Source organism: Electrona antarctica, assembly GCF_951216825.1.
Source record: "Electrona antarctica genome assembly, chromosome: 19".
NCBI lineage: Eukaryota > Metazoa > Chordata > Actinopteri > Myctophiformes > Myctophidae > Electrona > Electrona antarctica.
The window spans coordinates 18,464,176-18,491,088 of record NC_136800.1 but is presented as its reverse complement, the minus strand read 5'-3'; the positions used below and the strand labels follow the sequence as shown (position 1 = coordinate 18,491,088).

Sequence of the window (26,913 nt, the reverse complement as noted above, 5' to 3'; positions counted from 1 at the left end):
CACCATGAGGCTGATTTGGAAAATAATGAGTGGCATGTCGTCCTCGGCCTAGTGGAAATGTGCGTGTATAATTTCACGGAAATTGCACACCGTTTTTGTGATTTGTGGCATTTTGTTTGAAACGGACTATTCATGTGAGCTTTGGAAGCCAATATTAGCCAATCAGGATGGAAGATGGGAAATGGTGCAAATCCGTGTTGATCATGTAGATAGTGTATACCGAATAGTGTGATGTATGGATAAAATGTGTACGGGTAATCTACAGAAATGTGTTTTGCCTAAATCGGCCTCATGGTGGCGCTATAACAGGCCGTTGAGGAATATTTGGGGCAGAGGTTCATCGTTGGCATCCATGGAGTGTGTGTGCACAGTTTGGCATGGATCGGGCCAACGGTACCGGAGATTAGCTGATAACGGACGGACGGAAGGAAGGACACACACACACACACACACACACACACACACACACACAGAGTGCAAAACATACTCTCTCCCCATGCCTTCGGCCTGGTGGAGACAATAATATGCAAAAATATAAACAGACCTGTGTAACCATGTGATTACCAAGATTGAACTATTATATGGGTGATTGTCTTTTTTTACCTCCAATCAAGTTCACAAAGGTGGTATAGTTGAAGGCATTAAAGCCAGTACACTACTTTGACAGATTGGCAATAGCTTATCACCAGCATTCTAAGCGCTCACTGCAGTTGCCATGGTGTTTATGAATTATCAATTTCAGACACAACATGATAATCAAGAATATATTAATCCTTCACCGTCTTGAATAAACAGATGGGAGTCAGAGCTGGATTTACCTTGCTGAGGGCCCCCGGGCTGGAGCAAATTTGAGGGCCCCCCTTGGGGCGCGCGGCGGGCTATTTTGTTTTCATTTTGGGGTACCCAGGCCCCTAAAAAGAGAGGCAGGCAGGCAGGCAGAAGCTCTCAATGGTTTAACCATAATACAACTAAATACAATAACTATACACACATTTCACTTGAATTGGATTTCAATACTTTACAATCTTATAATAAAATATTCTTTGGGCCAAAATTCTACACTTCCATTGAGATGACAAATATCAGTTTGATGTATCGCTTGGATCCATTTATTGATCTGCACAAGGACAGAAGTTATAGAACAGTACTGTTACGCACATCTTGCATGTACTTTACTGTACTTTAAAGATCAGAGAAAAAGTTACATGTAACAGTGATGAATACTAATAATGTCAAATTTAACAGTTTTTACTTGGACATTTAATGGACCCAATGTGTACATTTGAGTAAGTCAACTACTGCACAAATACTTTTCCCCTTCAGTTTTAGGTCCCACATTATGTCAAAGTAAACTTCTGTTTTGCTCCAGTCTATGAAAAACAAACTTAAACATTTGCCATTTTAAAATACCGTACATTAAAGTATCATGCTTTGATGTCCAATTCAGTCAATCTTTGCATTAAGACCATATACATTTGAGAATAAAAAATTAAAACATAAAATGAAAACATTAACTAAAATGAAAATATCATTTTATTAACACACTTTCATTATAAAATGCTTCAATAATAAAATAAAATAAAATCTAAATTGTGTAACCCAAAAATAACTAAGAAGTTTAACTTTTGAGGGTGTGGATTTTAACTGCAAATAAATCATCCCTTTTGAGTTAGGATCATATGACACTTGTGTGTGCAATATAAGACAATTAAAGCAAAGAAAGGCACACTCAAAAAAGGATAGGTAGGCCACACAGTACACTGCTACTTCAATTTGCTAGCAAGGATTATTCAGCTCATCACATTGAAGCCAGATAGGAACAGGCCTGGGTTCAAGTATGAACTCAAAAGAGAAGGTGGCAAATGAATATAAAATTTGAAGAAAACAGGGCTCAGCATTGACTTCACATACTGTACATTTCCACTGTGGATGGAGGTTACTTTAAATAAATAAAACCAAAGCAACCAAAAACAACTCAAAATAAAACTCATTTAGACAACAAGGCCACACAATCACAATTTACAGCAGCATTAATGAGGCAAAAATATTCAAGTCATTCCCATCATTGTGTTAAACAATACTACAGTAATAATCCAATATTTCATTAGGGTGTAATGCCTTAGTGGGCACTAGTTGGTAGAAACCTCTATAATGATCTAAATGGATCTGTCTAGAATGTAGAATTGCCCTTTATTAAAGCAGTGTTTCCCAAACAGTGGGTGACGGACCCATTTTTATAGGTCCCGGGGGGACACCAAATGTATCTTTTGTCTCGAGAGACAAAGTTCTATGCAGGTTCTGAGGTGGAAAACACATTATTGTCTTAGTGACTGCCGGACACTTTGAACTGACTTCTTTGAATGACTGTAGACATTCCACCTCTACTGTTATCATGAAATCATTTCACTAAATTAAACAAATTAAACCATACAACCAGCTTTCACAGTTGGACCTGGGGTCAAACATTACTTGAAATGCATTATAAATACTCATGATTCAGGCCGTCGGAAGTGGGGCAGTGATAAAATACCTGTCCATCAGTGGAGTATGGGGGTTCGAATCCACCGCGGTGCATCCGGCTTTGTCGAGCGTCTATATACAAACACAGTTGGCCCGTGTTCGGGGGAAGGGAAGCTGGGCGGGGATGTCACTGCACATACTTCTACGGGCTGGAGCAGCACCTGTCAGCAGGGAGTGTTGGGCACGAATAGTATGAAGATTTTAAGCATACAAGTAAATCTTTGTAGTTTTTTCTCTCTTTTAACGTTTATTAGGTGTCCGATGCCTTTTTATCTAGTGAGGTATCCGAGTATTGTATTTATTGAATTTTTTGTTCTAGGAATTGCACTTTTTATGGTACAGGTATTTAAAGGGGTGACAATTAACCCATATGCTGCCAACAGCAGACTGCCGAGCCGTTTTCAATGTAGCACACGCTGGACTCACATCCTGTTTGGGCATCCATCTTTGATGCTAAATAAATAGCGTCAATGCTAGTGAGCTAAAATGAAGCCATCCTTGCTCTAGAAAGCGCCAATGTTTCCATCTAGACCATCTACGACACATGTGAACGATGTATGACACATGTGAACGATGTATGACACATGTGATGTACCTATATGACACATGTGAACGATGTATGACACGTGATGTACCTATGACACATGTGAATGCGGCTTTATGATGCCTTCTCCTCTGGTCTCTTGAGCAGAGCGGTGTACTTCATGGCCACGGTGTCGGTTCTCAGCTGCACCTCCACTAAGGTGAAGAGTGAAATGACCTGTAATGAACACAACAAAAAAGGTACGGGACATAGCCAGTCAGTGGTGGACAAACTACTCAACTCCAGTACTTGAATCAAAGTATAGATACTCGTGGTCAAATTGCATTACTCAACTGCTAGTGAAAGTTGCTCAGTCAAATTTGTACTTTAGAGTTAAAGTCATGGAGTAATTACATTTAAAAAATACTGTGATTTTGTACAAATTAAAGTACATTTTCTTATTATTAATGCATTACTGTATTGGGGGGAAATAAAAATAGGACTTAGTGGCTAATGTTTTTTCCCCCTAAGTTTGGGTCCTTAGGGTACCTTCCTAAATTGTAGTGAAGTCAAAGGTAAAGTGGGTGTCTTTGAAATGTAGAGTCAAAGTCATTAAGATCTTTTTTTAAGTAAGTAAATGTACATGTCCTCCACTGGACATGGTCCACTTTAACACAAGTAGCATAAGTTGTTCTTTAAACACTATCAAATACAGTGATTGTCTCAAATATTTAAATTTCAAGGAAATGGAATATGCATTAGGCTACAGACCCCCATTTGATAAGCTCTTTTTTAACTCGACATAGGGCACCTTTCTATTCAGCATTTAATGCTTTGTACAGTATGCTTTTTTTTAAACATTAAATCTTTATTGTATGTCACTTCTCCTATGCCATTTTAGTAACACATGGCTTTCACTATGCTTATTAGCTGTTGTTCTTAAGCTCAATTTAAACTCCATTGCATGACAGTGTGTGAAGATCTGTAAATGAGGCATTACCTGGCGCTCTGAGGGTTTCTGTGGATCGTCTGATGCCCAGACCAGTGTGAGCTCCGACTTCTTGCCCACCTTGTGATGCTGGAATGTCTCCAAACCCTCTACAGACTGATGGAGACAAGATACAGACCATTTCAATCTGACAATATCATATAATCATAGGGAGGGCTGTGTGGACACCAGAGGATTGTGTGACATTATCGTAATATGTATCTATATTAATTATATTAATACTACCAGTAAGATGCGCTGAGGGTGAGAAGCCCTAAAGGGCGAGGTTGTGTGCACGCATCCGCCTGCGTGACGGCAGACTGCGCTGGCTCTTTGGCATGGGGGTCAGATCAACATATGGAATGAATTCTGTACTGGCCGTGGCCATATATGGAGCGTGTCTTGAGTGTCCAGGTCTTGACTGATTGGTCAAGCTTCGGAACATTTGTGCAACATGACCAATATAACATAAGCAGCAAAAAAAGTGACAACTGACAACGACTGCAATGGAACGGAAAGTAGGAAACTAGGCATAAGCCATGATAGGATCTGTGGCGATATGTGGCCCACGATAACGATAATATCACCATACATGATATCTGCAATACTCGATATATTGCAAGGAATGTAATAAACAATATATCACTCACAATATTTGTAACTGAAAAATTAAAAGAAATACCCATAAAAGGCAGAAATCTGGAATGGAATTATGCATTATACAGAAATGTATTTGATTGTTGTGCATAACAGGCATGCATAGTGCCTCCTCCTAACAGTACAACACCGACTGCAAACTGTCCACAAGAAAAGATACAAAGTAGCAACTTGTTTTATGTAAACCTGGCAGGGCTTAGCAAGCATCACCAATTTGTTTAATGTAAACTTGGGCCCATGTCAGTTCTCATTGCTTTGATAAGAATACAATAAAACTACATTAAATGTGTGTTTAATGTAAACTTGGGCCCATGTCAGTTCTCATTGCTTTGATAATCCAATAAAATGAAATTAAATCCTGGGCTCATATCAGTGGTTAGGATGTTTGAATACAATAAAATAAAATTAAATCCTGGGCTAATATCAGAGGTTAGGATATATGCAAGTAAACCAGAAATCATATTATCATTATTAGTATTGCTATATTGGCAGATCTAATAATGGAGTGTGTGTGTGTGTGTGTTCAGTTGACTTCAAAGTGTTTTTACGTGGGTGACTGTGTGTGCACTGTGCAAGCGTGTATTTGTGTGTGCAACTGTGCATGGCTCCCTTCTTCACTGTTTACTCCCGCCCACTTTACCCTCATATATCTCAATAGCACCCCCACCACAGACAGGACATTCGGCATGAAGTGCTGCACTCTGTGGCAACAGGGAAAATCCATAGACCACATGCATGGTGTAAAACAAAATCGATATTTGCCAGCAGTATATCGATCATTTTTGCGGTAATAGGAGTATTGTTATATCACAATATCGATATTCTGGAACGTGCGTAATGATGGAGGAGGAAAATGAAGGCATCTTCATCAAATTAAAATACAAGTGGTACCATGAGAACAGAAGGTACAGTATGGGAAGTTGTAGAGAGGAGGTCATCATAACATGTATGATTATTATCATGTATTCCAGACTTGCATCGTCTAGTTCACTTAGTCTAGAGTAATACATTCTGTAAGGATTAAATAATACAGGGTATAGTAGTGCAATCGACAGCCATTTGCTGTGCTTACCTTCATTGCAGTGAACATTTTATTTCAAATAAACTAATAGGAATACAAATTAAGCAGAATTAACTAAGAGAGAGGGACAAAAATGCAAAGAAATGTTAAATATTGCCAGCAGCCCAACCTTGCAGTAGATCCGCTTCTGCACACCATAGCGGAGAACCAGCACGTCAAAGGACTGGTCCAGTACTCCCATCACCATGGCCTCAGAGTCCAGTGGACCACACTCCTACAGGTCAGCACCCACACAGAAGGACAGCAGGTCAACTCAACACCCGGACAACTCTCCAGCAGGCCAGGTTTTTTTTGTTTGTTATTAGAATTTGCACAACAGAACATATATAGACAATCATACGCAACATACAAGCAGGTCTTTCCCTAGGAAAGACGACCGATATGTTGTGCCGGTGAAGAAGAAACCCTAGAGGGGCTTATGCGAGTTAGTATAGTTTTGCATTTTTCATTAGTTTTTATGATTCAACAAGGTCTGAATACATAAGACCACAATGGACATGGATCCTGTTAGCCTTAATATCTGACAGTACCTCGAGCTGTTGACATTTCTGACTAATAAAGTATTCAATCAATAGCAGTTCTCTTTGGCAAGCTGGACAAATAGGGACAATATACAAGACAGAGTGCATTCTTTTTAAAGAGGAGGTTCAGGTCTTTTGGAGGCTGCAGGTCATTACTGAGGACCGTCTACGACTCGGCTGTAGCGTCAACCATTCTATGTATTTGTGTTGTGTGCTGGCTGGGGCATCAAGGCTGTGGATAAAAACAGGCTAAACAAGATGATGAGTAGGGCTGGGATCCTTTGGTTCTGGGCTGCGAACTGGATGCCCTAGAGGAGAAGAACGATGGTGGATAAAATAAAATAAACAGACCAGTCTGAAGCGAGTGGTGCAACAGCACCCCCTATTGGTACTCATCAAACATCGGGACATAGGTTAGGACATGGGGACAACCGGACATTGCTGTTCCTTGGAGTGGTTGCACCACTCAAAAAACACCAGGAGAAACAGTAGCGACACTGGACAGCTCCATCAGCGGCAGTGTGCCACTGTGTATTACTGCAAGTCATTAACCCAGTCCTCAGATGACCACTCACTCTTGGCCTTGAGTTATGCAGCACTTGATTACATCCCGTCTGTGGAATTACCTAGACTGCCCCACCCACCACCAATGCAATTTAATCACTGGCATCCAGTGACACCCGTTTTGATTATTATTCATAAACATTTTATTCCAACTTATGCCGTACACTGCTCAGCTTGTTTCTATGCATGTCTTTGCCCCCCAATATGTATAAAGGAAATGGGCATTTACCTTGAACTAAATTCTAACTAAATTCAATGGCTACAAGGCCAGCCATACATTATCGATATGATTAGCTTATTTTCCAATAACTGAAAGAGTATCTATGTCTGAAGACAGCTTTATATCTCAAGGCACCCATGTCACTTAAGAGCCAAAGCAAAATGGTAGACACATCATTCAGCAGAGAGATTATGTTAAGTGGGTTTGTTGATGAAATACCTTGACTAATACACCAAAGAACAGCTCTGTGCTGAGCTCCCCGACTCTCTTAGAGGCTGTCTTCTTGTCATTGCAGTGGGATGCCTGTTTGTCGATCTGATCTCCGGTCAGCCTTACACTATGGCCACAACCTACACACACACAAACACACAACACTTATATACTATAGACAACGGAGCAAGCCACTTTTTTTTCAGCCAGTGTGAGATCTGAGGTTGCTTTGTCCTTCTGCATTGCTATTCCACATCACTCTCTGTATCTGAAGTGATACAAATGAAATCACTGTTCAAACAAGACACGCTTGTCTCATGCCTTTGTAGCAAATCGCCATTTGCGTTTAGAGAGAATGAGATTGATAAAATAACGTAGACAACAAACTGACAATAGTGCTGTAGTCCCAGTTGAATCTTCAATTATGATGATGTGTTGCTCAGCAAAAAGAACAAAGGAGTACAAAGGCATCACACGGAAAGGAAATAACAGCTTACAAACAACATGTTACATATGTCTACTCTACTGACCAGTGTAGTACTGACTTAAATAATCAATGTGTGGCTAAATTCACAAGTATACAGACAAATAATCAGACCTGAAAATTAGGATTCCTATTAACAAATTCAAGCCCCTCCATCGTAAAAAGGAAATCACGCCTGTGTGAAGTGAGGGGCGCTCTTATCATCATACTGTACATCATCTCATTCTGGCCAATCACAATTTGCGTCCTCATTTTGTTTACACACTTTCTTTTGCACAAACACTCAAAACTAGTCATAATTAACGGTAGCAAAACAATGTTTGTGTTCACACTCTAGTTTTTTTTACACAAACACTCAAAACTAGTCATAGTTAACGGTAGCAAAACAATGTTTGCGTTTACACAAACCCTCAAAACTGGACATAGGCTCAGAGCCTTGGGGGTGTCCCAGAGGGTCTCTAGCGAAACGTGTTAATGATTGTGATGCTGTCACAATCATTTTAAGCCCTTTTTCGTACATTGGCTATTCAAAAATAGCAGATTTATATCTGTATATAATAGCTTGTATATCTTCTATTTTTTAAAAACTTTTTTAAAAACAAATCTTGAAAGTATTGCAACATTTTGAATAATCTTGAAACCCACCCAGGGAGGCAGCCAGCAGTCTGTGTACGATGACGTCAGCGTAGCGTCGGATGGGCGAGGTGAAGTGTGTGTAGAAAGGAACGTTGAGGGCGTAGTGCTTAAAAAGAGCCTCGTCCTGGACAACACCTGTGCCGAAGTACACTGCCATCTGGAAGATAACAATTAATTATTGTTGAAAGGCTCACAGAGGAAAACTGATTATTATTAACCCCAAGGGAATGGCAGCATGCACAAAAACAATAAACATACTGACAAATGGTTGTTGACAATGTATCATAATCCTTTTTTTCCAACAATCCAATGTCTCTTTTTGTGTAATTAATATGCCAACAAATGTGTTTGTGCTAACACTGCAGTTCTGAATGGCAAGCTATGTGACAGCACTGGTGGCTTTATATGCCACCAAATTCTGATCAGATGGCTTTGTAACAGCAATTTTGCTTTGAGGGCTTTATAATGTTGATCGGATGGTTAATTAGTAGGTTTTTATCTATCAAATGTGAAGTTACTTTAATGGTCAACAGCAGGCGGCCAATGACTAAGTGTCCTTGCTAGGGCAATGTATTTAATCTGTGTAAACTTGGAGCTTACATGGCAGTTGAATATTTATGTAATTTCAGATTTTATGGTGTGGCTCTGCAAAAGGCTACTGTAACCGTCTATGTGAGGCTTTGTGGAGCTAATCTCGCAAACCACTGGACCGATGAGTGCCAAACTTTATATGCACGCTGCCAGTAGCTACAGAAGTATCTGCGCCATTTATTCATTTGTCACATATGCTTTATACTTTTTGAAATCTTAAACTTTCATTTCATAATGGAAGTCAAAGGGGCTGTGGCCGGGCTGAAGCATTTCCCAAAGTTAGAGTCATACGTCATAGATGACTGATGCCACTCACAGGCTGGTCACATGCAGAGTGAGATCCACATAGAAACGCCATTTCTATATGGATCCCAAGATATCCTGTTTTTTATAATTCTTAATAGAAACAATCTAACACAGTATGTGTGTAGTACAGTATATTGTATTTTGTATGACTCCTCCAACCTGCATAGGTCTGAAACACATGTTGGTGAGGACCTCCTTCCTGGCAGTGGCATACTCATCGTCACTGAAGACATCACGGAGGCTCCTCTGAGGGTTAGGACAAGAACACATTTACAGTCCTTAATAAAAACAAACAATGTCTGCTTGAGACTTCCAAACTGAGTGAAAACGTTCCTTTACTACTTAATTGGGTCCTGGGGAAAACACTGTCCCTAAAGTGAAAATATTTTTGGCGCACAACACTCATTTTCGAGTATAAATCAGGCATAACCCCTCCTTAAGAGAGATTTCCCTGGAAGCGGTCCATTTACCTCTACAGCAGCACTCATTTTGGTCTAGTGGCACACTACTAAATAGCAGGGTGCAATACATTACATATTGCTTCCATGTGCCCCAGAAACACTTCTAAAATAATAAATAAAAAAATGCATACGAGGTTCCACGTATAGCAATTTTGAAGGATTTAACCTAATCCCCACTAACAATGGCTGTATTTGTGCCTAAGCTCTGCCCACTGTGTGCGCATTTATAGGAGGTTAATGACATACAGATAGGCCTCACAGTGCCAAACAAAAACCACCGATTGACAGGAAAAGTAATATTCCTTCACTTTTACACATCTAACACCGACATAATTGGACACCACACAAAATTTCCAGCAATACACCCACATGCAGAGCTCCAGCCGAGGAGAAGTCGACGTCGAGGCCCATCTGGTCGCAGAACTCCTGCAGCTCTTCCACCATCTTGGCCTGGGGAGGAGGGTGGCGTCGGAGCAGGGCCTGCTCTGGGAAGGCGCGGTAGATGTGGTGCGCTGTGGCGATGTTGGCCAGCAACATGAACTCCTCCACCAGCCTGACACAGACGACAGAGAGTCCATGGAAACTACTTTTCTGCATTCACATGGTGAAGGCAGCACTGGCGGAAAAGTACTCAGAGGTCAACCCCTGTTCCTGGCTGTCCCCAGCTGCATTTGTTAATACAGCATCACAATACTTTAACCACTATATCCACGTATACAGTGAATACATTGGCTAATGTATTCAAAAAGAAGATCTACAAGCTCACTGCACGTCACTTCGTGCCACGCGCACTGTGAGCTTGTACATCTGCTATTTTTTAACTAGTAACTTTTGGGACATTTTTTATAATTTCGAATCATTTTGGGGTCCTTGGCACGAAAAGGTTTTAGAACCACTGACATAGGGGACAGAGTGAGAGGCTGACACAGATGTTTGTGAGAAAAGCTCGTCTTACTCACTTGTTGCTGTCTCTGTACTGGTAAACATAGCAGCCCTGCGGCATCATGGTTTCTTTGTCCAGGGTGAACGAGAGCTTCAGCTGAAACACAAAACAGACACAGTAGGTACTCATTTATGAAAACCAAAACAAGACAATTGGCCCGTCAACAATTGTGCCTCTTCAAATTACTGGATAACTACTAGGGTGCATGTGGTTAACGCACATCTGTTTATGTGTGCCATTGCGGTTCCATTTCAACCTTTGCTGAATAAAACAAACAAAAACACAAAAAACAACAATCAAATTAGAATCAACCAGAACTAACCCGGTCCAGCCGGAGGGCTCCGTCTATGAAGCGTTGAGCTCTGAGGCTCTTGGCGATAGCGTGCAGGTCTAGCACAGCGCGATGGATCTGGTCGATGGGGTGCTCGGAGGCCACGGGCGGCAACTCCTCGGGAGAGAACATCTTGTCCGGGGCCTCGATCATGCCCTGTGCATGGTCATAGCTCAGCTTCACGCACGAGCGGATCACCGAGCGGCCGAACCACTCGCTCAATATCTGGGAGAAATGGGAAAGTGTTAAAATGGCACAATACAAGCACAAACAACACACACACGGGCTCACCCAGAGTTAGTGTCGAGGTGTCCTTGAGAAAGACTCTGAACCTCTAATTGCTCTCGATATGAAGGTTGGTGACTCTGTGACTCGTGTGTGAATGGGTGAATGTAACGGATCTCTGTAAAGCGCCTTGGATGAAGGCGCTATATAGGAGGATGAGACTAGCTGGCCACTGCCACCGACACCAAGAACTCCCGGCCAAAAAGCTAGTACTGTGGGAACCAACACACGGGCATCGATCGAGTGGACGTGGCAAGATGTATGGAGAACCGAGATGACTGGAGACGCCGATGGAGGGCTCGTCTGAGGACGACGTAGAGAGATATAAATGCACCATTTACCCATTTTTATCTGGTTGCAGAGAGTTTTTAGCTTTGGACATTTACTAGTAGATGAGCATTTTAGAAGAGCGTATTGCATTTCAGCTGGGGGAAATGCTTTGGTGGACACACAGACTTTACTGTCTTTAGTGTCTTTAGTGTCTTATGGTAATTAATGAATGTTCCTCTTCAGACAGTACCCCCTCAATGTAGCTGCTTGTCACAGCGAAGTTCAAAAAGAATGCTAAGTTAGAGCCAACGATAATACTGTCTGGAAATGATCTTGTTATAACCTGTACACTACAGCCCAATAAATAAATAAAAACTTCTGATAAAAGGTTAGGCAGGAAATAGGTCATGGAGTTGCTCAATATTGATTAAAGGTTTACTAAATGTGGCTGCATGCTACCATTTCAGGTGTTAAGCTACTCACCTTTTAGGTGATCAACCTTTCACTAAAAGGTGAGTAGGTTATCAATAACACCTAAAAGTAGAGTATGCTGAGACCTTTAACTGTTTCCGCGCCAGTGCTATAGTGGCCGCTAGCGCGCCAGTGTCAGACGTTTTTGAAAAAAGAAATGGCCGACAATCAGTTCCGGTTCAAACACTAAACAACATCCACTAGCTATTTCACAGGTCAGGTGGAGATGTGAGCCGATCAGGGAATAATTGTTTTTGTCACATCTAAGTCAAATTAAGCTCTAATCAAGCCCCGAATCTCATTTTAAGCATATTATGATCCATAATGCACATAAAGACCGCACGTGTGCGTGCACGCGAGTATTTTGGCTGTTTTTAGGTAAACGTCACTGTCCGTTAGCATAAAAATACTAATCATGCTAATTATATATTTTTTACCGCTGGATAATGGGGAATAAAATAAATGGCATGGCATCCATTGCAAAGGTGAATCAATCTCGTTTTCTCGGGGCCGGTGCGGAACCAGTTAATACTGGTGATTACCAGTTAATACCAGGTAATCACCTAAAATGGTAGCAGTATTCAATTCAAAGAGTATAGAGGAGTCTGTTGTGACGCTAGTGACAATTCAATTGGACCAATCACATTTCTGCAGTGTTTTAACGTTTTGGTATCACAACAAATGTACTTTGGCCTAATGGAAAATCAAGAAATGTTCAGTTTAGCCGGTTTCCTGCAGTGGAGAAGTGACTCTACAGAGAACAGACACAGCATGAAGCTGTAGAGGAGCATGAAGCGGTGGTTCTTAAATTGGGGTCAGGGGAACCACTAGGGGTCCTTGAGGGGGTTACACGGGGCAACCAGCTAAAGGATTTGTAACTCTGAGTGTACAAAGGGAGTTATGTGGGTCCGTGGCCTAATGCATAGTAGTAAACCGGGGGTCCTTAAAATAAAAACTGATTGGCAATCACTGGCACACAATATACCTTCCCCTGCGGAGTGATAGTCCAGATGACTGAGAAAGTGAGTCTGTCGGTGAGAGGATTCAGACTGCACAGCTCCTCACACAGCAGCCGAGGTAACATGGGGACAACCTGAGGATCAGTGTTGACAGAAGATGATACAAAGTTAACCACATAAACCCTACGGTCCCCAGTCTGTGCATGTCAAACAATCGACAAAAAGAGCAGGTCTACAAGCCCACAGCACATTGTGAGCATGTAAATTTACCGTATATTGGCCATTTTTGGCAAAGAGAGGAAAAAAGGAGGGGACCAAATAGAGGCCTACAAAATATAAAACAAAAAAGAATCCTGATGTTATGGAGAACAAACCTTTTGGACCATGTATACACTCGTGGCTCTCTTGCTGGCCATGGTGTCCAGAGCGTTGCCCTCGTGCACAAAGTAACTGACATCAGCAATGTGCACCCCCACCTCAAAATTACCTGCCAATACATAAGGGAATACATAAATAAAATGAAATACAAAAACCATGGTTAACAGTTTTTCTTATACTGTCATGTAAAATGTTTTCATGTTATGTGATGTATTTTGTGTGGACCCCAGGAAGAGAAGCTGCTACTAAGGTAGTAACTAATGGGGATCCAAATAAACAAACAACAATCCTTTAACAACATGGGATTCTTTTATCTGATTCATAGTTTTGTTGCATTGTTGTATAATTAAAATAACACTAAGAGCTTATTTAATTAAAGGACAACTTTCGTTTTTTTCAACCAAGGTTCATGTTTTAGGTTGTTATTAAAGAATGTAAAAGATGAGTGTTCATTTTTTTCATTTGCTGCTTTCTTTCGTTTTAGCGATCTTAGCTATTTTTACAGGGGGGCGGGGGCATTCGAACATGGGGCTAAATATGTATTTTTTTTACACTATTTTATAGCGATTATTATTTTTTATTATTTACTATAGTCCTACTAGACCCAAGGAAATTACATCTGGCCACAAAAGATCACAGGATCTACTGAATGTGAAGGGGGTGACAAACTGACATGTTGAGCCATGGCAGCCCCCTATAGTACCACCCTTCACATTCAGTAGATCCTGTGATCTTTTGTGGCCAGATGTAATTTCCTGGGGTCTAGTAGGACTATAGTAAATAATAAAAAAAAAAATCGCTATAAATCTTTGTAAAAAAATACATATTTAGCCCCATGTTCCATTTAAAATCGCTAAAACGAAAGAAAGCAGCAAATGAAAAATATTTAACGCTCCTCTTTTACTTTCTCTAATAACCTAAAACATGAACCTCGGTTTAAATGGTTAGCAAAGTCAACCACGCAACAGAAGTAGCTCTGATCACTGCTTTCTGAAGGTATACTGTATTTAGTGCTACTGGTTAAAAAAAAATAATCACACCATAATGTGAAGTGAGTGGTAGCTATGGCGGGTTGTAATGACCACTCCTTCCTGGCCTGTGCGTGTGTGTGTGTGTGTGTGTGTGTGTGTGCGCGCGCGCTGCAGTGGTCAATGGGTCTGTGTGTGTGTGTGTGTTAGTGACACTTTAGGTCACCCATAGTATTGCCGTAATCATGCGGACATGCATATGGGATATGGACACACAAAGCTGTTCTTTGGAGACCGTGTGCCACCACTCAAAAATAGTCTTAATAATGAATTGCATTTTTACAATGGTTCATTCATTCATACATTGGGAGTTGAAGCGGCGAACAGTCGACGCCAGCGTCCTCACTTCCCACATTCACACACCAATGGTGGCAAGCTTACACCGACCGACTCATTGGAGGCAATGTAGGGTTCAGTGTCTTGCCCAAGGACACTTCGACATGTGGACAGGAGGAGCTTGGATTCGAACCGCCGACCCAGGGATCATTGGACGACCTGCTCTACCTCCTGAGCCACAGCCGCCTCTTAGTTGGTTTCCAATACACTTACCATCCGGGAGTGGTTTGCAAGACAATGCATCATCCAGGTCTCTGGCAGTAGCCGGGTCAATGGTGAATATACATTCTTTCCTGTCCCCAGCAAAATATATAAATATCATGAAAAACTATTTAACCACTTCAAGCATATATACAGTAGACTACATTGGCTATTTTAAAATAGCCGATCTACACACAAAATATATTTCAGATGATTTGAGGCATTTTGTTCCAAAAATGTGTTAAAAAAAACAAAAAACACCTGTTGGTGGCGCTATAACAGGCCAATGTGAAAAGGGTGGGATATATTCATCAGCCTAGTAGGAAAGTCTGTGAAAGATTTCAAGTAAATTGCATGCTGCGTTCATGATTTGAGGCTTTTTGTTCAAAACGGGCCAATCCTGCAAACTTTGAAAGCCAATGTTAGCCAATTAGGATGGAATATGAAATATCGGACAGATCCGTCTTGAACACATGACTATAGAGATACTGTGTAACAATTTGCAGGATTTTTGGACAGAATCTGGAGTAATATCAAAAAATGCGTTTTACAAAAGTCAGCCTCTGGGGCAGAGGTTCATCGTTGGCATCCAGGGAGTGTGTGCAAAATTTAAAATGTCTTATAAATCTAGTCAACAAGGCCTGCAATAGGCTATGCAACAGGCACATTTTTATGACATTATTTCAATAAACTAGAAATACGAGGAAATGTTAGAGGGAGAAACAGTATCCAAAAATCAACTTTAGCAACCATCCGACAGGAGTTTTCATGTAATGCACAGTAAGACTACAGTGATTAGTATTGCCATCACCAGGGTGGGTCAGTCATGTAACTTTCCCGACTGTATATGTGTTCAACAATGCAAAATAACATGCAGCCATTAGACAGTGCGTTCAAGGTTCAAGGACACACACACACACACGGCACACGCAATGTTTTGCAATTGATTGCTTGTGTGTGGGAACGTGAACGAATGGGTGAGGCGATGACTTTATAAACTTAATGCTGAAAAATGTGGGGATTGTGAAATCAAGCAAGCCCCACATAATTTGTGCAGAAATATTTTATATTTTTAATTTACCCCTGCATAATCTGCGCCATTTGGCTGATTATGCAATGAATTATGCGATCACATAATCACGGTTTTCTGGAGGATATAATAAAACCAATGCATCTCACTTGATAAAACAGCTTCACAGCGTCGGTATCGACGCAGCAGCGCAACAGTTATGGAAACATTTGGACCACGAGTGTGTGCAGTGTGTGTGCGCGAGAGAGAGAGAGAGAGAGAGAGAGAGAGAGAGAGAGAGAGAGAGAGAGAGAAGCGTCCTGTATCGGTCTGGCGCATGTATCACGGGACGTCGGGAACCTGCATGTATGCGAGACGTCAAAATTAATTGGAATAAAAACAAATGTATGGGGTCTGGAACGCATATTGGTGAACTCTTGCAGTGTGTGATCCCTTGTCTGCGATCAATCGTTTAGTGTGAAAACTACAAAGATATTATGACAGCGGATTTCAAAAACAGAAGACTTTAAAAGTCCTAACATGTAAACGAGCCCTTAAGTGACACTCTCTCAAGGAATAGAGCATGATTGAAGCTGCACAGTCTCACCTCAGGTCTCTCCTCTTTGTCAGCTCCTCGGGTGGGATGGTCCAGGGCAGGTTCTGGGGGAGGCAGCCCAGCACCTCGTCTGGGAAGTCTGCGAAATCCACATCATATTCTATCAGGATGCCCTCAGTCTCTGGCTCGATCTCTCCTGCCTGCCCTAATGTCTTTGCAAGACGGCTGAGGGTGAAACACGTAGATAAGAGATGAAAATACTGCTGCCTATTATTACATAATATTGCAACTTTAGTTTCAACTGATATATAACTGAATAATAACTGAATGCTAATGGAGGTGCAAAAACTGCAATAAAACAAGCTTGTAGATATTTTTAAACCGTTTTAAAGTAAAACATTTTCCTATGACATATATTCGCTAAATATGGAAACCAGTTTGAAAGCAGTAAAATATAGTATATGGCTATAATATAATGGTGTGTGCCCACCCTTGAGCAAAGTTGGTGTCTGACGGCCAATTGGTGATACGACAGATGAACAATGTGTTGGCGTAGTCGCCTGGCCGGGAGCTGAAGTCGGCGGGACAGTCAGCAAGGGGAACGTTGATCCGTGGCACCCGGTGGTCCACGGGGGCAAACATGGCGATGGGCTTGTTGGGAAGGAATTTAAGGAAACCTGTGGCAGCCCTGGAGTGTTTCTGCTCTACGATGTACACCACCTGGGACATGGAGAGGGTAAAGTTGATGATGATGACCAATGTATTCGTAATGCACATCCCATGTAGGCCCCCGTCACTGATAACCACTAAAGGGAGGGTGTAGACGAGCATGTCTCATCCTACACATGAAGTTGTGTTCTTTTCATATGACAGAGCGCAACGCATGCTGAGGAACACGCTATCCGACCCAGTTACACAACTTGCTTGCAACCTGTAGGATCTGCTAGTGCAGCAACAGAGATCGCCCTCCCCTGGTCCATGTTTAAAGCAAGCTTACTTTGGCCGTCATTTGGAGTATTTCTCCATTGGGTCGTGGGGTTGAAGGGTCTTCAGGGTGTCCTCCCCTTTCCCCATTGTCTGGATTGGAATGTACAAACAGATGATACAGCCTTATGATTATTGATCCAGGGTTGTGGAAATGTTTAAATGTCAATACTCCTACTCTAATAAGTCAGTCCTGCTAGAAAGGTTAGTGATAACTGCTGAGTGTTTATTTTGGTTTTCCTATCAGCAGTGATCAGGCAGTAACTGGACCAATACAATACCTTTGGCACCGAGCGACATGCTCTTAACTCTGTTGATAACTTCATCGTGCTCGCTGTACTGGTCTTCTACTATAACGTCGGGGCTGGGAAGCTGCTCCGCCTTTGCCTGAGACTCGCCGGCACCTTCACAGTCTGTGTCCGACTTCACAACCTGTACATAGACAGAGATTACACTGCTGCAGACACTGCTGCAGATATAAGCACTGGTGGTGTGTTTCTATACATCATACTGACTTAACCCATTCAGGCCTGACGTCGAAATGTTTAAAAAAAAGTTTTCTAAATCATGACAATTTTCGGAAAGATTTGAGGCACATTTTAACGATTTTTCAAAAATAGCAGACCTACAAGTTCATAGCGCGCCACTCGGTGGCGCGCTATGAGCTTGTAGATCTGCTATTTTTCAATAGCTAAATTATAACATAATGTTTAAAACACCAAAAGGGGTTCCCGCCCAAAATGGGTTAATGGTTAATGTGGTTAAACGCTAACGTGACATGGATGCGTTCCAGGTCTCAATGGGTTAAAGCAGAAGCAGTTGCGCTTACATTTATAACCTTTGGAAAACACTGGGGTGAAACACAACCATATTCTGAGCTGTGATTGGTTAAATAAATGCAATGAACTCAAAAGATTCAATGCAAGTCCGTTTGTTCTCAATAAGGGAAAGCACTTAAAGCAACAATGACTGAAGGTAGGGGAGGTATTAACACCCTGAGTGCACAGGACGGAGTTCTCCACCCTATCAATTAGTAACGCCCAGTGCTCAAGACGGAGATTGATCAAAAGGACGGAGATTATTGATATCAAAACCGATCGCATCGCTCCACAGTCTGTTGCGCAACATTTGATGTCCCCCCCGTTTAGCCGACGAGATGGAAAATCTTAAAACGTGAATAACTCCAAATCATTCCGTCCAATTCTAAGAAAAGATTATGTGTTTAGACGGCCCACCGCGGTCCCGTCGCTAGTCGCGATAGAATTAGCCATACCTCCCGTTGTTGTCGATCGCCTCAAGAGTGTTTTGGCTACAGTACATCTAGCTACTTCAGCCACATCCGGGATAACATCCGGTCCGTCGCTAAATGTGCTCCGCTGCTATAAATCGCTGGGCACTATGATTTAATGGATTAAATAACCCCGGGCGTTCGGGGTGTTAATAAATAAAAGCTTTTTATGAAGTCTTACCTTCCACTGATCCCGTGGGAGCACCTGCACCACCACTATGTCGCCGTTGAGAGCTCTGTTACGAGCCACAGTCCCGTCCAGGAATATGTCACGTGTGCCGTCCTGAGGGAAACATCAACATATTCATGGACTTCCAGCTATAAATGTTATAGCATTTGCTTGTCTGCAATATTCCCCAAGTTCTCCATTGTTAACTACAAACCATATATCGTTGCTCTCGGGTAGAAACATCTCATCTTCATATTTTAATATGTTTTTTCATAAATGAATGCCTTACTTAATACTACAAGTAGTGAATAGGCTCATTAGGCTCGCGGAGATTTCACCACAGCACGAAGCCGTCAAGCTGTCCTCGATGCGAAACATACTGAAGCAGCAAGTGTGAAAGTCCGTGGTCAGACAATGGTCTGCCCCAACCCCATGTGAAATGCACTCCCCAGCTAGTTCATTCCACCGTTTTGTATTTTATTCCTTTGTCTAAGTGTTTCCCCCCTAATAAAGTTGTTTTTATTTGTTTTCTCATGTCCCGCCATGTAAAGCACATTTGAGTATTCATAGACACTTTATATAGGCACTTGCTGCACTTGTTTATCTGTTGGAAAAAAACGTTTTATTGCTTAAAAGGGGAATACCTCTCATTTTCGAGTTGTGTGGAGTTGTGTGGACAACTGGAAATAATAAAAAGTCACCCCATTTTGTGTTGCCTAGAACTGGAGGTCTGACAAAAAACAGTAACATTGTGAAGTACAGCTTTCCTTTGTGATGTCACTGAGATGTACTTGTTACTGTTATTGATTTTTTTCAGACCTCCAGTTCTAGGCAACACAGAATGGGGTGACTTTTTTAGGTCATATTTTTAAGGTATATTAATGACATAGTAAAATGCTGAAAATGAGTGGTATCCTGTAGTCACTATTCATTGATTCACTGGGATACCAAAAAACATTTGAAAAAAAAAGGTTTCTCACTGTTCTCGGGTTGTATATTGATATGCGATTAAAATGTGATTAATCGAGATTAATTAATTACAAAGCTTCTAATTAATTAGATTAAATGTTTTAATCGAGTCCCAGCCCTGTTAATAATACTATCAGCAGATCTACAAGCTCAAAATGTGGCGCGGAGCAACGCATATTGAGCTTGTAGATCTTGAAATTGAATCCTGAAAATTAACAATTTTAAACATATGAAGTTTCTACCCGACAGAGACAATATGTCTCTGACAATATGTCCCCCCCCCCCCCCCCCCAATCAAATCTCTGCACAGCGATGAGGTGACAACATGTCTGCAAAAGCGCCAACTTACAGGAGATGGGAGGAAAGCCTCCTGGTATTTCTTGGCGTTGATTCTTAATGCTCCCTAGAAATAAAATGTATGACCATATAAGATATTTACAATGAATTATGCAATTAATGACTGGCTCTACTACTAAGTGCTTTAGCAATTACAGCATTTGTCAATGTGTTAAATTCTCACTGAGGATTTTACTGTGTAGATAATTATGTCTAACATCACCTGAATGAGTTGTCCTCTCTTTAGACCATGGGAAACTTCCTCAGAGGTCATGTAGGATTCAAAGATTTGCTTCTTTGACCCTTGGGCCCCTCTGCCGTTCTTATTGTTCTTGTCAGCAGGGGAACCACAGGCTGAAAGAAAATTCACATGCACCTTAATCCTCATGTCGTGATCAGGAACATGTTATGTGTCCCACCTCCCTGGAAATCAAATCATACACTAGGAATGGGATCTGCAATTATTAGAGAATCGGAATCCATAACTAAGAGAATTGACATCGTATGCCTCTGAGCTTATATATTCCTTTTATCAATGTTGGCATGTTTCTTTTTTGATAGTTGCTCATTGCAAAACAATGACATCACCTGCATATGCTGCTGAAAAGGAAAAGCATTTACATTTTTTTAACATGTCCAAACAATACTAGGCAGAAATCCTGCATGCATTTTTTTCTACAGTGTTCTGATCCAGAGATAATAATATAACCTGTGTAGGCAGTAAGGGAATCGATACAGAATTGGACCGATAAGCAGAATCAATTCCCAATCCCAGAGTAGCCAATTCAATTTGCCTTCATGATTGAGGTCTAGTTAAACTAGTTGACTAATGCAACTCACTACACGTCATAAATTCAGCTTCACAACCAGAGAGAGAACAGATCTCCTTTGCAGACAGTTTTGTGTACCTTGGGCTGCCTGCTGCATGTTGTTGCCTTTACTGTGAGGTGACTTGAGCGCTTGAATGTCAGCATCGACTGCAGCACTCATCATCATTCCGTCCCTTCTGTTCTCCTCCTCCTGATTCTTTGGCACGTTCTTCTTCTTCTTTGACTTTTTCTTCTCTTGTTCCTGGCCGCTGCAGCTGGTTTTCATCGGCGATGCGCTGCCCTGGTGAATCAGGGCGCCATCTCTGTGGAGGTCTTTGTTCCTCTTTTGCTTCTGGTGCTGTTGGGAGTCTCGTGGTTTGGGAGAGGCGAACTCCTCCCCGGACTCCACGTCTCCATCTTGACTGGTGGCAGTGTCCCTCCTCTCCCCGTGCCGCTGTCTGCTGTTGCCGGGCATGGCCTGTTGCTTCCTGTCAGAGTCCTGCCAGGCACCTCGGCTATTCAGTTTCTCCATGTACAAAGCCAGCGAGCTGTTCTCTCCTTTGCATTTAAAGGGGGAGGGGAGGGAGATGTCATTAGAGTCGGGGGAGTCGATTAAAGCCTGGTCCCTCTTCCACTGTGGTATGTCCGGTCTGTCATTGTAGGCTCCAAGTGCCGCAGTCGGTCCATTATCTTCCCCCTGTAATGAAAAGCCCTGTGCATACTGCTCCAGGTACGACCTGAACTTGCTGCTGTGATGCTGGCTAAGGAGTCTTGCATAGGCGTCTTTCGGAGGGGGAGTCATGGAGTGGTTCTGGCCACGCTTAGCCTCCCGATTGCGGTTACCCCCCTTAGGTTGCCGTGGAGAATCCATAATGGTTTTCTTTGAATGTTATGTCTGTAAAAAAGAAAAAACGATATGCAGTTTCATTTCTGTATTACACTGCAAACAAACAAAAAACGCCAAAAAGCTAAATATGGCAGCTGAGTTGTAAATAACTTTGTTGTTACATAATTTACATAATTTGTATGTTATACCAGGCTTACATTATACAACTTTTCACATGATTTCACTGTTGCAGAAAATGTTCCATCATTTAAATAAAATCATATACTTTTTACTTTTTAGTTGTGGCACTCATCGTTTGGTGTAGGGCTGTAGCCGTAGGTGGTCATTAATACCTTGGATGTATTCAGAGACCTTTTTCACTGAATTTTCATGGCAGGAATATACCAATGATTCATTCAGGTTTTGTTCCATTCAGGTCAAAGAGAGTCAGGGTGCTGCTAACGTGTCAACTGGCCGTTAACGTTTTATAATTGATCACTTCTTAGCTAGCTATAATAGCAACATATCTTGCGTGAAAAGGAACATTTTGTACTGTTTTTTTAATAGCATACTCATTTTAATACACGCATCCCCATACGGTGTGTTGTGAGCTTGTATATCGGCTATTTTCGGAGAACGACAGCGTCTTAAGCGTCGTGCAACTGTTCAAAATTAAACGAACAATTGAAATTATTATTATTAATATAATGCTCTTAATCCAGAGAGATGTACAGTAAGCAAGAACACAAATAGTAATCAAGGATCAGCATGCTAAGAAGAAGAACCTAACATCCGTCTAACAGTAGAATATTTGTACAATGAAACTACCGGTATGAGTACTATAGACTATAGAGTGCCATGTCCACATAATATGCCATATACATTACATTTTAGCCTGTCTGTCAGCAAGATATCTAAAAAAATCTGTGTTTTTATCAATAGGCATGGCATGTCACAAAAGGTAGATGTATGACATCTCAAAAAGATATGGATGGATTTATGCTTAACTTTGTCATAGGCTAAGGAAGACCTGATACGCCAAATAGGACAAAATCACAAAAAGTTGAGTAACTAACAAATTCACACAGCACCACAAAATACTTGACCAGAAATGGTCACGGGGCAAGGAACAACTGATAAGCTAATTAAGTTGAAGTTGACCAAATTCAGTTGGGACAAACCAAAAACCTGACACGTGACGGTATGGCAACAAACGAGCGATCAAAAGAGTAAATCAAAGCAGGATTTTGCCCAAGATTCTTGGGCAAAATCTGCCCAATAATCTTTTTAACAAAAGGGCTCTCAGGAAATTAGCTGGATCCCTTATTCAGCCCTTGTTTGACTATGCAGCTGCTTACATCTCCTGGTTTTCTAACATCTCAATGTAAAAAAAAAAGTAAGCGGACCTCCCAAAAAACTAATCCGACTTCTTCTAGGCCTGGGACCCATGACCCACCTTTTTGCAACACATTTTGATAGCATAGGATGGCTCCGGGTAGAAGACAGAGTCAAGCAATTGAAAATTGCAGCTCTGCCCTCCAAGCCAGCAGTGCCCATTTGCTTGACCGATTATCGCCAAAGGGTGAGCAACTCCCACAACCACAACACTAGAGGGAGTGTGAATATATATTTAAAACAAATATGGGTAAATTCACGTTCCACATCACTACCACTCAGGTGTGGAATGCCCTGCCCCCTTCCCTCAAAACAAGCAAATCACGGGGTTCCTTTAAGAAAGGGCTGAATATTCACCTGTCACTGTCATCCGGTCAATGGGGAGACAATGTTTTTGCCCCACCTCTTTATCCCCCCCAACCTGTACATAGATTTAATGTTATTTGAGATACTAGGGCTGGCCTGTTCTAATATGAACAGGAAATTATGTACAGTGTGGGTAATGCGATATAATAGATCACATTGTTTGGGAGGGAATTGTTAATGGATGATAGATAGATAGATAGATAGATAGATAGATAGATAGCTGCGAGACACGGTCTAATTCCAAAAGGAGAGGTGTCGGTGCGGTGGGTAAGGCAAGGGGAGTGTTGCACCGTAAACGGTGACCCATACATTAATCTATTCTGTGTGCCTCCCAACATGCATTTCACTTGCGACAGACACTTTTTTGCGACCGACAGCTTTAGACAGCCGACAGCTTTTCTTAAATTTAGAATAGATCCCAATTGCTGTTGTCATTATTACTTGCGCAAGCCGAGCACGCAAGTATTGTGGTCGGCTGGACCAAAAGTGGTATGGTACGTATGTATGGTATGCATGTCTCTAATTGGCTATTGATGGTGACATTAAGACATGCAAATCTCTTGACTCCTTCAAAACTTCTCTCAAAGGGCTACTGCCACCTACAGACGGCTGCAATTCGAAACTGGCCCAGTAAAATCTGAATTCCCCACCCACCCCTTTTCCCCCACACTGTATGTTTCTTTTTCCTTTTTACCTCTTCTATGATGATTTCCTGTTTTGACTATATAGTTGTGTATATTCGTACGTCTGTTTTGATGAATTGAAAATGGTGGGCCCTATGGTGTCGTTAACAGTTTTTGTATTGAGTTGTACTTGAAATACCTGTAATTCTACAAACTGTTAATAAATCAATCAAAAAATAACTTATAATGGGCTGTTCCACTGAGCTTATATGCATTATGACCAGCACTGCGTTAATATTATTAACCTTGTTGAAGTTGTCATACATTATTATAAACCTTTATACTGAGTGTTATAGTGCCTTACAAGCACATTCTAATGCATTATAAATGTTGGTCCATATGTGATGCTGAGGGAAGGAACATATGGGTCTATTTTGGGATGAGGTAACAGAGGGTTGAGGGAACATTAGCCCAAACATTTAGACTCTCGTAGAGGTTTTTTCGAAAAAAAACCTCTACGAGAGTCTAAATGTTTGGGCTAAGGGAACATAAGGGCCCAATTGTAATTTGGATTAAAATAAATGTTAGGGAGTGAGGGAACATAGGGCTGAGGGAGGAACAAAGACATGACCAGAGACAAAACAGAAGCATCTAAGCAATATATTGTTGTAGCCTAGGTTGTGTTGTGTCACTTCACGGTGACACCAAACGATGATGGATTTGTTTGTACTGTAGCTAGCTATTAGCTAACGATTAGCACAGCCCCTAACAGGAGTTGGGAACGACTTTTCTAGTAACCTCATCTACCATGAGCAAATATAGGTAAATAAGGAGACAATTGAGAATGAAACATTTACCAAGTTCAGATGAAAACGTGACAATGCGGATCATACAACATGTGTTAAATTATTTCTGCTACCATTAGCCACATAATGCGTGTGGGTGGGGCTGTGGGCGTTCACTTTCCTCCGTTTAACATTATGACAATTCAAACTATTGTATCTGAAATTAAATAACATTTGCATTGCACTAAAGCGAATATAATTTAAACATCTTACTCAGCGAAGAAGTTCTTCGTCAGTGATGGTAAAACACAAGGCTGCCAATGTTGACGATTTCCTTCTTCGTTTGGGCTTTTGGACTGTTGGCAAACCAGCTATTGGTGCATTACTGCCGCCAACTGGACAGGGGTGTGGAACTAACCTCGCCTGATTTGATTGATTGATTTAAATATTTATTAACAGTTTGCAGAATTACAGTACATTTCAAGCACAAACTCAATACAAAGACTGTTAACTGTGAGTGGACGACCCAATTAAGCATTACACTTGTTTACAAGAGGATCCACCATGTTCAATTCATCAAAACATTTAGAGACGTACAAATAGACACTTCTATATAGTCAAAGAACAGAACAGGAATTCATCATAGAGGTAAAAAGGGAAAAGAGACATACAGTGAGGGGGAAAAAAGGGGGGGGGGGTGGTTTGATTCAGATTTTTACGGGGGCCAGTTTCGAATTGCAGCCGTCCGTAGGTGCCCTTTGAGAGCGGTTTTGAAGGAGTCAAGGGATTTCCATGTCTTAATGACTGTTAGTAGGGCGTTCCACATTTTGGTGGCATAGGAGCGAAAATAATTTAGTCCCTTGTTTGTGCCGAATCTGGGTTGTACATGGTTCGTTGCACTCCCTCTGGTGTTGTGGGTGTGGACCATAGACTGTAAAAGAATAGTGTGGACTTCGTTAACATTAAGGAAGTATCTAGACAGGTACATGGGTATCTTGGTGGAGTATCGAATCTTGTGTGCCTCACCAGGCTTTCCACCACAGTGTGGAACAGACCATTATGCAAGACTGCCCAGACCTCCAGGGCGGCCAGGGGGGCACTGAGGCACCTATTAAACACCTATCTATCTATTAATTGTATTAGTTTCTGAAGGAGAACCTGTTTTCTGCCTCTATGGTGCTGAAAGATTGAATAGGCTGTATGGATAATCTGACTATGATTATTATCCCCGCCAGGCCAGAATGGCCGAAGCCATGGCATAACGTTTCTGCTCCTGTGAGTCCGTCCATCTGTCCGTCTGGGAGGTCAAGGAGGAACCTCCACCCCAAATATGGAATATATTACATCATGAATACATCATAGATGACTAAATGAGTGACATCATAGAATGGTCACATGTGTTCAGGGGAGGGAGGAGGTGGGGGGGATGGCGTGTACCTCCACATGCGTTACGCCCCCCCTAGTGAGACCTTTCACTGTCGGGTGGAAAGAAGATGTTGGCTTGATGGCCCGGGTATCGGAGGAGACCCGAGGCTTTCTTCACCCTCCCCATGACTGATTGTGGGGGTTAGCATAGATGGAGTACTTGTAGAGAGGCTGGGGAATTGGGAATTGGCTTTACTAAATTGGGACTTGAAGGGGAGAAAATGTTTTTCTTTTGTCTTGAATGGGCATGTTTTGCACAATAACAGTATTTTCATTATGTCTGCCCATGATCTCTGTGATTCATACAGTAGGCTACGTCTGTTTACCTCAGTCACTGATACTAAAATCTGATATTTTATTTTTATTTTTTTCTATGAACCTGTGACTTGACAGTGACACCCATACTGTT

At 41.6% G+C, this 26,913-nt stretch overlaps 1 protein-coding gene across 1 annotated transcript; it reads right to left on the bottom strand.

Moving 5' to 3' along the window:
- Positions 1 to 1,086: 1,086 nt before the first annotated feature.
- Positions 1,087 to 25,485, bottom strand: dis3l2 (DIS3 like 3'-5' exoribonuclease 2). The gene is made up of 22 exons (XM_079488645.1): positions 25,353 to 25,485; positions 21,184 to 21,979; positions 20,499 to 20,629; positions 20,289 to 20,342; positions 18,983 to 19,084; positions 17,795 to 17,945; positions 17,527 to 17,606; positions 17,020 to 17,249; positions 16,581 to 16,754; positions 14,977 to 15,056; positions 13,396 to 13,508; positions 13,048 to 13,155; positions 11,028 to 11,261; positions 10,722 to 10,801; positions 10,132 to 10,315; positions 9,461 to 9,547; positions 8,414 to 8,561; positions 7,294 to 7,424; positions 5,879 to 5,983; positions 4,044 to 4,148; positions 3,156 to 3,280; positions 1,087 to 2,681 (listed from the first exon to the last, which is right to left on the bottom strand). Exons 2-21 carry the CDS (start codon positions 21,953 to 21,955, stop codon positions 3,179 to 3,181), a joined length of 3,171 nt encoding a protein of 1,056 aa, XP_079344771.1. The 5' UTR covers positions 21,956 to 21,979; positions 25,353 to 25,485; the 3' UTR covers positions 1,087 to 2,681; positions 3,156 to 3,178.
- Between the last annotated feature and the right edge of the window lie 1,428 nt (positions 25,486 to 26,913).

What these genes read in the sequence shown, in the direction of transcription:
- dis3l2 (XM_079488645.1), bottom strand. Translation starts at nt 21,955, where the DNA reads ATGGATTCTCCACGGCAACCTAAGGGGGGTAACCGCAATCGGGAGGCT. An exon ending in CATGCAGCAGGCAGCCCAAG is followed by an intron (nt 20,630 to 21,183) that starts GTACACAAAACT and finishes ATTTTCTTTCAG; the next exon opens with CCTGTGGTTCCCCTGCTGAC. An exon ending in AGGCTTTCCTCCCATCTCCT is followed by an intron (nt 19,085 to 20,288) that starts GTAAGTTGGCGC and finishes TGTTTCCCTCAG; the next exon opens with GACGGCACACGTGACATATT.